Here is a 13169-nt window from a genome sequence, read left to right as displayed (position 1 = left end):
AAACTCTTATTAACTAAAAGTTTAAAATGACAAAAAATCAAAAAAGTAAAGATTCTAAAAAGTCTATGTCAGAAAAAGTTTTGGAATTCAAAGAAAAAGAAAGGATAAAAAATGAAGTAGAAGTTAAAAAACAAGAACAGAGAAAAAAGATTCATGCCTTGAACAAACTAATGACATTACTTGAAAATCAATTGGTTAAATAACTTGTAAATTTATTTTTTATATAGTTTTAAGTATTGAACATGTTTTTGTATGTTGACCTTCAGAACTATTAATTTTTTTTTGCAAAGCCGTTTTCTTAAATGCAACATAAAATTTATTTAAATTTTTTTTAATGAGAAAATAACTATTAACTCATCATACAAAGTGTTTCATCATTGAATTTTACTATTAGTTTATTTTTAAACTGTTACCTTTTTGAAACACGGTTGAAATGTTTTTGTGTCCCTGTATATATAATTTTCTGTATATTGTTATTTAAATGATATATTTTTAAATTAAATGAATGATATTTAATTAAATGTTTTATAAACAGATTCTTTAAGAACATAGTTAAGTGTATTTTTGTTTTTTATATAAATATAATATGAACTACTAAACAATTTTTAGCTCATTAAAATCACTGTGTTTATTTATGAGAGTTACTGTGCTTTGTATAATACACAAAATTGAGTTTAGTATGTTTATAATACTTACTTCTTCTTTGTTAAATGAATTAAAATAAACTAAAAATTTGAAATTTTTTATCAATTTCTATTAAGAAAATAACATTTTTGCCATTGTCTTTAAAAAAACTAACTAAGAAAAATAATGGTATAAAAAATTTTAATAAGTTTTAAAATTTTATAAGAAGTAACAATGTTCTAGAGTTATTCTATTTGATAGTGTTTGTTAAAATGCAAATTTAAAATAAGCGCAAATAAATTTTTTTTAGCTAATCATTTTTTACTATGGTATCTCAAAGATATACTTGCAATTTAAGCACTGAAGTTTTGCAGAAAGCTCACAATGAACTTTTGGAACCTTTAAACAATAATGAGAGGTTAGACTTGTTTTATGTACTTAAATATCTTATGTACAATATAACTAACAGTACAGCTCATAAAACTTCAGTTATTATTTATTTTTATGCGTTAAATGTATTGAATTTATATACCTAAATTAGGGCATAGGGATAGTTAAATCTCTTTTTTCACAATTTGATCTTATTTTATGAAATTCTAAATAAGCTACAAGATGCTTTTTACTTATTTAAAAAAATCACAATAATTTTTGAGATATAGCAAGTTAAAATTGAAGGCATCAATAGGTTCCTTATGGGAGGCTCAAACTAAAACCCGAAAAAAAGACAATTTTACTAAAAATCTATATCCTCCTATGTTTTTTGAGATAAGTAACAAAAGCTTTCATGAAATGTTCCTTGCAAAATTTAGAAATTTAACTAAAATTTAAATAATCACAATAACTAAAAATGAATAAAATATCTATAGGTTATCAAAAATAGATGAACTGATCCATTCATACAATTCAAAATATCCTGAAAATCAGCTGAATGAAGATCAAAAAAGTGATCAGTTTCTTTTGAAATTTCTCCGAGCAAGAAAGTTTGATATGAAGAGAAGTGTTCAACTGTTGAAAAACTACTTGAACAAGGAGAAAATATTCCCTGAAGTTTTTGAAAAAATAAAGCATCCTCATTTGTTGAAGAGTTTTCTTGAAACAAGGTTTAGTTGGATGAAAAGTTTGTAATTTTAAAAGGTTTCATTCAAGGTCTGAAAAGAAATAAACTTGTATATTTTTACTTTACAGAAATTTAGTAATTATTAGTTATATTTATTTTGCAGAACTTTAAAAACTTAAAGTATAAAAAGAAAGAAAGGCAATAAAATTTATCAATTATAAGACCTTGTAATATTTTTTCATACATATGTTTTTTAATAATCTCTAAAGAAAATACTAAAATTTATAAATATAGTATGATCAGTTAGTTGATATAATTTTTAAGTTTCACTTTTAACAAGTTTTTATAATACTTTAAAAATATGTGGTAAAGTTTGCTTATAAATAAGTTATACAATGAAATAAGTTTTTGTATAAAAGTATATGTGTATAAATGATTTCTTCTCTTTAAAAATGTTTTGTAAAAATCTGATATATTTGAAAGCTGTTCCATGAAAATTCAATTTAAATTTTACTGAGACTTTATTAGCTATGATTGAAAACATTAATAAACTTTCTGGTTAAAAAAGTTAACACACTTTATAAAACAACTATTTAAAAAACATGATATAACAAAATAACTTGTTTTAAAAGTACAATTTTGTTTTGATTACTAGTAAAAATGTAAGAAATAAAAGATGGTTTTGTAACTCTTCTAATTATTAATCTACCTTTAAATAGGTTCATCACTGTGTTGAATGGCCGCGCAAAGAATTCCTCAGCAATAGTCTTCCTGAGACCTTGTCACAACTGTGAGGACACACAAATATTTGACTTATTCTCAGCCGCATTTCTCACTTTTGAAACACTGATAAATGATGAAGTTAATCAGGTTTGAATTGTAGAATTTATTAAGGCCATAGGGGGGGTAGACCATGTTTTTTACAAGTTGATCTTATTTTATAGAGTTTTTACTAAGCTTCAAGATGCTTTTTACCGTTTTTAAAAATTCGAATTAGTTTTTGAGATATGACCGGCCAAAGTTGGGCCGCATAACAGGTTCCTTATGGGGAAGGAAAACTAAAACGGCGAAAAAAGACTAATGCATTCAAAATCTATCTCCTCCTTCATTTTTTAAGCAATCTTCTTCAAACTTTCACAGTCTATTCTTTATACAATAACAAAAAAACTTTATTTGTGACTTTAAAAAATTTTAAGTAAAAATACCTTTTTTTTGTAAAAAAAAATTTTTTTTGATGAAAATTCACTTTTTTTTTTAATTTTTGTCATAAAATTACAAAAAAAAGGTATTTTTACTTGAAATTTTTTAAAGTCACAAATAACGTTTTTTTGTTATTGTATAAAGAATAGACTGTGAAAGTTTGAAGAAGATTGCTTAAAAAATGAAGGAGGAGATAGATTTTGAATGCATTAGTCTTTTTTTGCCGTTTTAGTTTTCCTTCCCCATAAGGAACCTGTTATGCGGCCCAACTTTGGCCGGTCATATCTCAAAAACTAATTCGAATTTTTAAAAACGGTAAAAAGCATCTTGAAGCTTAGTAAAAACTCTATAAAATAAGATCAACTTGTAAAAAACATGGTCTACCCCCCCTATGGCCTTAACTTTAATTTGGTAATTTGTTCTAAAAATCTTTAAAAAGGCTCAACTTTTAAGTAAAATAAATCTGTTTCTATGTCAAAGTTTAAAAAGGAATTAGTCTTAGCTGCTATTTGATAAAACAAAGAAATAATTTATTAACTAAAGCTAATTTAATGTCATTGGTAGAGGCTGTCCAACATTTTTATTATACAAAAGTTGGTGTAAGACGTTATATGAAAGTTATAGTTTTATACTTTAAGATACTGTTCAAAGAATAAAAATATTAATTGACTTTTAAGATATTGTCAGCTGTGTAAAAAGTCAACAAAAGAAGTTAAGTTTTGGAGGAAAAACGTCTATTCCTCAGAATTTTAAAGTCTACTGAAAATCTATTTTCTCATTAATTTTTCTGTCAATTAATCTCATATTATGATTAAATGTTACTTGCATTAATAGAAAAGATCCTATTGTAACAATTAAAAAAAGTTTAAATTATGAATTTTAAGACAAAAAACACTTTTATTAAAATTAAAAAGAATCCTACATTAGAAATATAATAATAAGATTAAGATTATACTTAATAAGTTTCAGAAGATTACTTAAAAACTGTATGAGAAAATATATTTTTGATGAAATAGTCTTTTTTTGCTTTTTTTATTTGGACATTTTATATGGAACGTATTAAGCTCTTTGATTTTGTATCCTTATATCTTAAAAACTAGTTAGATTTTTACAAAACAGTAAAAAGTAAAATAAGAACAACATGTATAAAAGTGCCTTACTCCCCTATGGCCTCAAGTAATTAAGAAAACTAAATACTCTTTAGTATTCAATTTGGTTATTTGTAGGTATAAATAGTGTTTAAGGGCATGAAGGTGCCCACCTTGATTTTTACAAGTTGGTCTAATTTTTTTAGAATTTTATCTTAGCTATCATACATTTTTAACTGCTTGAAAAAATTCAAAGTAATTTTTGAGATATTAGCGATCAAAGTTGGTGATCTCAATAGGTTCCTAATGAAGCAATCTAAAAACGCGAAAAAAGACCATTTTACTAAAAATCTGTCTCCTCCTTCATTTTTTAAGCAACCTTGCTCAAATTTTCACATAAAATGTATTATTAAATTTTAATAAGATTGAATGCAGGATTTTTTGTAACTTTATAAAATAAATACTTTATTTGAAAAAAAACCACCTATATTTTTTTGTTTTTTTTATATGAAATTTTGATTTTTAATATTTTTTAAACACCAACATTAAAATTCTTTTAAACTATAAAATGAACGTTTTCTGAAAGTTTGAGGTCTCTAGCTCAAAAAACAAAGGAGAAGATAGATTTTTGGTGTTTTTTGAAATTTCTGAGAAAATTGATCTTAAAAAATTTGCGGTCCATACGTTTGTATCCGAAACTTTTTATACAAATTATAAAATCTCAAAAATTAAATAAGAATTTTTAATTCTATAAAAACTGGCTTATAGTTCGTACTTAAAGCTTTCATATAAGATCCAATTCTATATTTAGTAAAAAAAAATGTTGGACCCCCTATGCCCTTAAATACAAAAGTTTAAAGTTATAAAAATCAAGTCATTCACTACTTTTATACTAATTTTTTGTTTTAATAATATTAATCAATCTGTTTAATTAAGTTGTGATGTTTGAAATCGTATATGCACATTAAACTGAAAGATTAGTTTAAAAAAATGTATTTTCTTTCTTTATAAGGATTTAGACATTTTGTAACAGTAATGCTATTGCATTAAAAAAAAACTAGTTATCTATAACCACATATACAACAAGCAATTAAAGATGTAAAAATTATTGTTTCTTCAACCTAAAAGTTTTGTTTTTTTAAATATTATTTCTATGAGCTAGTTAATGTGCAGAATGTTTACTTTAAAAATTTATTGTACATGTTTTTTATGTTTTGAAGTCTGTAAAGAAATTGTCTTTTTATGCAAATAATGAAAGTACTTTATAGTATTGCTTACAAGTTTTCTTGAAACAAAAAATAGTTTTAAATTTAAACAATTTATAATATCAACCAAAGTTTAAATTTTTTTTTTTAATTTTAAAATTTAGAATTTTTATTTTATATTAGTCAAGTTTTTTAATTATCTAAAGTACAAAAAAATCAGCATGTGTTTTTAGATTCATGGTGTAACAGTTATTGAGGATTTTTTCCATGCTAACAGAAATATTGTGAAACAAATGGGTCCGATTATTGGTAAAAAATTCACCACTATCATACAGGACTGCCTACCAATCAGGTGAAATTTTTAGATGTATATGTATATTTTAAAAATAGTTATTTGATAGGAAAAATCCATAGTAAACTTAGAGAAAGTTTTTTGTTTAGAAATAAATTTGTGATATACATCATTTAAAGGTATAATCTTTGTTACTAATAAATCCAAATAAAGTTTTTAGAACAGTTTGTTAACCTTTTAAATAGTCTAATTTGTGTTCTGAAAAAATCTAGAGTACCATCTATGGTTTTAGTTTGAGATTTTAACATACTTATATTCATATTTATCACTAAAAATTTTCTTTTTATCACTATTTTTTATATTAGTATAAGTTATGTTTCAGCAAAGAAACAAACCCGTACTAAAGTCATGTTCTATTTTAGGAGTTATGTAGTTTGTTTCAATACATTAATGCTTAAGTTAAGCTGTTTATATGTATTTATTTTTGAACATATATTGTTGTATTTATAAATGATTCAAAATTTATCTTGACCTGTTCTCAAAAGTTTTTTTTTTCTTTTTAATTGAAGATATTGTTTGAAAATTACTTTTGTTACATGTTAATATAGAGTATAAAAGTTTACCTTATATGTAGAATATAATGTTTTCACATCAAATATACTATTTAAATTGTATAAATATATTTTCCACTAGGAGTATTAACATGTTGTATTACAAAGACTTTTGTTTCTTTATCTTTGGACTTTTTAAATTCAATTTTCTTAAATTTAAAAAAATACTGTGAAAATTATAAAAAGCTGTTTACTATAAATAATTTTGGGAATTATTATTTGACAAAACTGTTTGAACTGTAATATATATACATATATGTATTTTAATTAAGAATAATTAATTTATGAAAAAAAAAGAAGAGTTTTATAAATAACATAATATACAACATTGATGTGTTTTAAAACATATTGATTAAGGCCAAAGGGGGGGGGGGGATAAAACACTTTTTTTTTCCAAAAATTAACTTTGGCTTTTATATGAAAGCTTTAAGTACAAACTACAAGCTAGTTTTTATAGAATTCAAAAATATCATTCAACTTTTGAGATATTTTATTTTTTGTAAAAAGTTTCCGATACAAATGTATGGACCACACATTTTTTAGGGTCAATTTTCTCGGAGATTTTTTAAATAACTAAAATCTATCTCCTCCTTCATCTTTCAAGCAACCTTTTTCAAACTTTTATGAAATTTTCCTTATATTAAAAGTAAAAAACGTTTCTTATGAATTTAAAAAATTTAAAATTAAAATATTTGATGAAAAAAAAAGTCTTTAAAAAAAAACATATTTTGCTTGAAATTTTTTAAATTCCAAAGTAACGTTTTTTTGTAATTGTATAAAGATTAGACTGTGAAAGTTTGAAGAAGATTGCTTATAAATGTAGGAGAAGATATATTTTAAATAAAATAGTCTTTTTTCGCTGTTTTAGGTTTTCCTTCCCATAAGAAACCTATTATGCGGCTCGACTTTGACTGGTCATATCTCAAAAAATAATTTGAATTTTTTAAAACGATTAAAAGCATATTGAAGCTTATAATAAACTCTATAAAATAAGATCAACTTGTAAAAAAACATGGCTAACCCCCCATGGCCTTAAATACTAATAATTAACCTAATATTAACTCATCAAAAATTAATAAAATATTGTTCTAGAAAAAATAAATAGTGACGCCCGAAAAACTTTTAGAGTGTTTTTGATAAGTTTTAGAATATGAAAAACTTTCTTTTAACTTCAAATTGATAAATTATTTCATGCTTGAACTTGCAATTACAAAAAAAGTTTGTCAAGTGTTTTAATACAAGTACAATCTTTATGTTTTTGTGCATATATCACGTAAAATAACATTACATAAAAGTTTTTAAAAATTTAGCTTTTTTGAAAGCTTTGTCTGTCCATTACAATTTTGTTTTGTATCTATCGATTAACAATTTTTCACATTTAATCTATCAGTTTTTACTTTTTTATAACTAGTGTTTTACAATTATTATTTTTACCATAGTTTTAATCTTTATTTAGTAAATTTGTTGACTGTGTTAAAACTTCTTAGATATTTTTTTATTTTATTAGCACTATATTTAAGAATAAAAATATTCAATAAATATTTTGTCGTGTAAGTTTAATATGTTATAACCAACATGAAAATGTGGATTGCTTAACTTAATAAACAGTATGATTATAATATATTTACAAACCACACTATAAACTATAATAAGAACATTAACCTAACATTAAATAAAATAATAATATTAATTTTGATTTTAAATAGTACTTAGGGCTCCTCTATATAGAACTAGGCATGACATGAATGAAAATATTGTAATTATGATCAATTACAACACTAATAACTATAAGTTTATGAATGTTTTCAATAAAGTTTCATGTACAATTTATTAATTTGTTTTAAAGCAACGGCTTCTTGAAATTGAAATACTTGTTATTACATTTTGTTATAAAAAGTTTTAAATTCAATAACTGCATTGTAATAATAAAGTTATATATATTTTTAATACTTAAACTGTTAATTTTTTAATCCCCTTACTTTTTTAAGTTTAAGAACTTATTTAGTTTTTAAACATCGCATCTTTTAAGCGTTTAAACTACTTAAAAGTATCAGTTTATCAATTGTGTGTTTGTATAACTTTATTTCAAATGTAACAACTAAACTAACTTATCGCACCTTAAATTTTTTTTTGAGCTTTTTTATTTTTTTTTGTAGTTATTTGGGTTATATGACAGTTTAAATTCTTTAAAAATGTATGAAGGGCCGCAACTAAAAAAATAGTATACAGTTGAAATTAATAGATAACGTGTATGTTGGTATAATTAATAAAGCTATAATTGTAAAAAAAATAAAAAAAAAAAATATTTCAAAAACTAAGGATTACTATATAGTTTAAAACAATTTTTTCCCTATATCAAAAAATAATAAAAAATTTGCAAAAAAAGTTTTTGTAGGTGATAGTTTTACATACAAACGCTTCACACTTTTAATTTTTTAAAGATATATAGATTTTTAAGTTGTGTACCTTTAAACGTTTTTTAAAGAACTTGAATAGTTCGAATTTATATAGTCGTGCCCCCGATTATTTATTACCAACTAAAAGTCTTCGTATAAAAATACACATTTTAAATATAAAATCAATAATTTAAAAGCTCCAATAGTGTCTTAAGCTAAGCTCATCAAATCAAATGATGTCTTAAATGCAACTTTGTTTAAACTAGCCGCTTTTTGATTATAAAAATCTAGTTTTCATGAAAAAATCCTAATTTAACAAAAAACATTTATTTTTAGAGTGTACCATTAAAAAAAAACAAAAAAGTGAAAATTAATAATTCGATTTTAATTAATTTTTATATTTTGTTTCTGTTTTATATCAAACACTGTTTCGTTTAGAAATTAAATCAATTGTGTTCACAAATTTTTAAAATGAAACATTATTTTCTTTTATAATTGTGATGTTAATTGTAACATATCTCGAACAGACTGAAGAACATGTGTTTCGTACATGAAAACTTCATGGTAACTTTGGTGTTCACCATAGTAAAGCCTTTTCTCAAACAAAAAACAAGAGACAGAATCGTCATGGTTGGCGACAAACACGAAAGGTTTGCTTCATTGTTTCTCGTTACTAAATTGTTTCTCATGGTTACTTGGCTATTTTATAGTTTATACTTGCTGTGTTTGCAAGTTTTTTTGTATGAATACAGCATTTGTCCAATTTACGTTAGTGTAATGTAATTAAAATTGAAAATTAATATTGTTTTAGTATAAATATAATTTTGTTTATTTTATCAGAATTACTTATCTTTAGTCAACTTCGGTGCTGTAGATGTGCAGAATGATACTTTTAAAAAGTTGTGTATCACACATATATAAATGTATATGGATATAATACATTTGATTATTACAAATTAATACATTTTCAGTATGTTAAACTTTCCTATTACTTTTGAGATTATTTAACTTCTTAAATTTTAATATTTTTTAAGCAGACTGTTCTTTGTCTATTGTTATTAAGGATAAAAAGTGAGTTTATATTTATTCAACTAAATGTACTTAAAATAAGTTAACATCTATATAACTGAGTTGTTAAACAAGTTATACTTTTACTACGAGCGTAAACTTTTAGAAAATATATTTAGTGAATCTAATTGTATAGTATTTTTTTCTTAACTCCATAACTTATACAGTAGTTTTTTTACATATATTTACGGTATTTTATGAATCAAGTTTTTTATTTAATCAAGTTACTTTATTTTGATACTTACTTTTAAACTGATAATTTAGTTATTAGTTTTATATAAAAGTCTACTTCAATAATTTTTATTACTTATGTAGATAGATGATAAGCTAAAAAGTAAAACCATAAAATTTAACTAAAAACTTTTCACAGTAGGAATAGAATAAATTAAATATAACTTTAATTACCTGGTTATTAAAACAAAAGTTGAATTTAAAGATGAACTAGTTAACAGTTTTGAATTTAAAAAGCTGTATTGTAACATAATTCCGGTTGTCATTACAAGTTAGCTTTAACAAAATACCTTTTTATTTATGCATAAGTTCTAAAGTAAACATTGTTGAAAATTACATATAGTTTTGCTAAATTTGTATTCCAAATAGTTACAAATACCTTAAAAAAGATCGATAATTTATAATTTGAAAATATACTATTTAGATACGTCAAAAGTACGGTGCTTATAGAGATGTAACGTTTTCAGCTAGAAATGTTTATTCTTTTTGATACATGTCACAAACACTACTTGTGCAAAGTTTTAGGTGATTTTAAAATTTTTTATAAAGACTTTTTTATATTTTCTAAAAGTAACCCCAAAATAAACTATAAGGGGCCCAAAAAGTTGCGAGCCTAAATTTCTTGAATTTATGTATTTTTTTTGGGTTTCAAGTTGAAAAAAAAGAAGTCCTTCCGCAAAACTTATTTCAAACCATATAAAATTTTACACTGGTTATTTTTGTGATAATTGCCACATGTTAAACAATTTTCAACTTAAAATTTTTAAGGTCACATCTGTTGTTCCTATTCAGTGGGGTTGTTTTCAGAAAAGCGAAAATAGCCTGAACTAAAACATTTTAAGGTCAGCTAAAATTTTTCACAAGTGTTTTTTTAATGTTTGCCAAATAAAATAAGTTCTCAAACTGAACACCCAAAGGTCGCATTTATTATAAGCAATTTCAGCAATAATGTCAAATTCATATTTGAAATACGTCAAACAGGTTAGCAGCAATAGTGGACGTGAGCAACCTACCAGCGGCAATCGGAGGTGTTTTGAATGAGGATCAGCTTCAGTACAACGAGTGGAAAGATAAACTACTTGGTGGCAGTGGCGTTTGATGTTGTATTCCACTTGACTTTTAAGGTGGAATTTGCGAGAATTTGTATTTGCAAATCTCAAAACATGAGAATCCAGTTTTTACTCTTGAGGTGTTTTAGGTAGTCGTAAGGTTTATTTATAGTGTATTTGGGTATTTCTTAAATTACTTTTATTTATTGTTTAGTATATTTGAGGTTGTTTTAGATATTATATTATACAAAGCTAATGCTTGAAATAAATAACTGCACAAATAAGTTATTTTTTGTTTAATTTTTCTAGATTTTAAGAAATTTAGTTTACAATGTTAACTTAATGACACTTGTATGCAAAACAGATCTATTTTTTGTTATTTATATATTTTATCATATTCTTCATACACATACTTTATTGCACATCGCTGTATTTGAACTGCTTATAAAGTTTTGATAACTGAATACTTTTAAATAATTTAAATCTTTTTTATAAAGTTTTTTTAAAAGAAAAATTGCCAGTCTTGGTTTATACTAAATTATTAACTTACACTGCATTATGAATAAGTGTCTGATTTTTATTGCTTTTTTAAAGATTTTCTTCGTTTTTATTATTTGTTTTACTTTTTTTTTTTTTTTTTGAAACTGATATTGTTTTTTTTTTGGTGAAATTTTTTGTTAATAAGAACTTATTTATATTTACATATTTTTTTATAAACTTGACAATTATTTGATTTAAGTCTGATTTAAGTCTGTATTAAAATATCTTTCTCAAGTTATTATAGTTTAACCTTTATAACAACACAACATGCTTTTTATGTTGGAAAGTCAAAAACTTTATAATTCTTTAAATTAACGTTTCGTTGTGTTTAAATTATTTGAAACAATTTTTTTTATGTAATGTCAATAATTTAAACACTATACACTAGGACTAGGGTATCCTAAAACTATGGTTAAAGAACAGGAAAAAAAAAACTTATTGAGTAGAATTTAAGTTTTTTTAATTTGGCACTCACTGTTAAAGAATTGTTTACTTAAAACTTTGATGTAAAGCTAAAATTTTTGTTAGAAAAAATCATAACTTTGTAAAATTAAAGATGCATGGTAAAACACAGTTGCCCCCCAACTGAAAATGTGATAAAATGTAAACATTTTTTGAGAAATAGTGATCAGAAAGCTTATTGCCTGATTAAGTTTGTATTTCAGAATATCAAATTATTACTAACTGAAGCTATGCCTTTTAGGAAGTGTTGAAAAAGCATTTTTTAACAAAATTTAACGTTAGCTACATAAAAGAACCTTAAAGCAAGGTTTACCAAACTTATTTCATAAGTCAACCTACGACAATATTTCTTAAAAAACTATTATTAAATTATATAATTGTTATTATTAAATACGCCTAAGACCGTTTTTTTTTTTCCTTTTTGCTGTTTATCATCAATTCTAGAATATCTAGTGTAAGTTTAAAATTATGTCCTTGTGGCTCCCCCCTTTTACACCTCGTAGCTCTAGATTTAATTTCAAAACTGGAAACGGGTTAAAATTGCACTAAGACAAATTTGCACGAAGATACTGTTGTACGAGTGATAGTTTTGCACGGAGGGTCATTTTTGCACGAGAGTAAAAAAAAAATAGAAAAAAAATTCCCGGCCGAGGGTTAGGGTAACATTGAAAACAAATAATAACTAATATAAAAGATTATTTTTTAAAAAGCAAAAATAAGTTACCGACCAAGGGTTGGTGGTAACAGTAATTGTAAAACTAAAAAAAAAAAATTCCAATCTGTGCAAAAATGTTTTCGTGCAATTTGTCACCTACCTTTAAACACTTCTATGACTTTTGCTTTTTATCATTAACACCAAAATATCCAGGAAAAGTATCAAGTTATGACCCCCTGTGGCCTATTACTACTCACGGTCCCCTTTACTGCTTATGGCCCACTTTAGGAAACTCTGCCTTAAAGTATGAAAGTTTATAAAGATAACAAAAGTTTTCAATATATATTTTAGATATAAAAACAAATTGTACAATAATCTTCCTTTTTTGTACCAACATATGTTTCTTTGTTTTAACGAATCAACACACTTCAACTGGGTACTGTAAAGTAAATAATTACTGTAATGAAAGAATAGAAGCATATAATAAAGTAGGTGTATACATGTTTTCATTAAAATAAGATAACTTCTACAGATAATAGTTAATAATAGGTAAAATACTTAATGTGAAATCCGACTGTTATAAAACTATATAATATTTGTAATTATTAAGTGAAATAAGTAAATTAAACTAAAATACACAACAAATCATAATATAAACAAACCACTCATTTTAATAGAAAGAATAACTGGT

The 13169-nt window shown here is 24.1% G+C and overlaps 1 protein-coding gene across 1 annotated transcript; it reads left to right on the top strand.

Annotated features, from left to right (window-relative positions):
* The first annotated feature begins 938 nt into the window (after window positions 1-938).
* Window positions 939-11259, top strand: LOC145836964 (alpha-tocopherol transfer protein-like). The gene is made up of 6 exons (XM_082944733.1): window positions 939-1042; window positions 1491-1724; window positions 2401-2551; window positions 5408-5526; window positions 9001-9123; window positions 10754-11259. Exons 1-6 carry the CDS (start codon window positions 951-953, stop codon window positions 10869-10871), a joined length of 837 nt encoding a protein of 278 aa, XP_082800859.1. The 5' UTR covers window positions 939-950; the 3' UTR covers window positions 10872-11259.
* The last annotated feature ends 1910 nt before the right edge of the window (window positions 11260-13169 follow it).

The sequence above is a fragment of the Thalia democratica genome, chromosome 5, assembly GCF_965202585.1.
Source record: "Thalia democratica chromosome 5, ktThaDemo2.hap1.1, whole genome shotgun sequence".
Classification (NCBI taxonomy): Eukaryota; Metazoa; Chordata; class Thaliacea; order Salpida; family Salpidae; genus Thalia; species Thalia democratica.
Note: the sequence above shows the minus strand (reverse complement) of the source record. Positions and strands in the feature narration are given on the sequence as shown.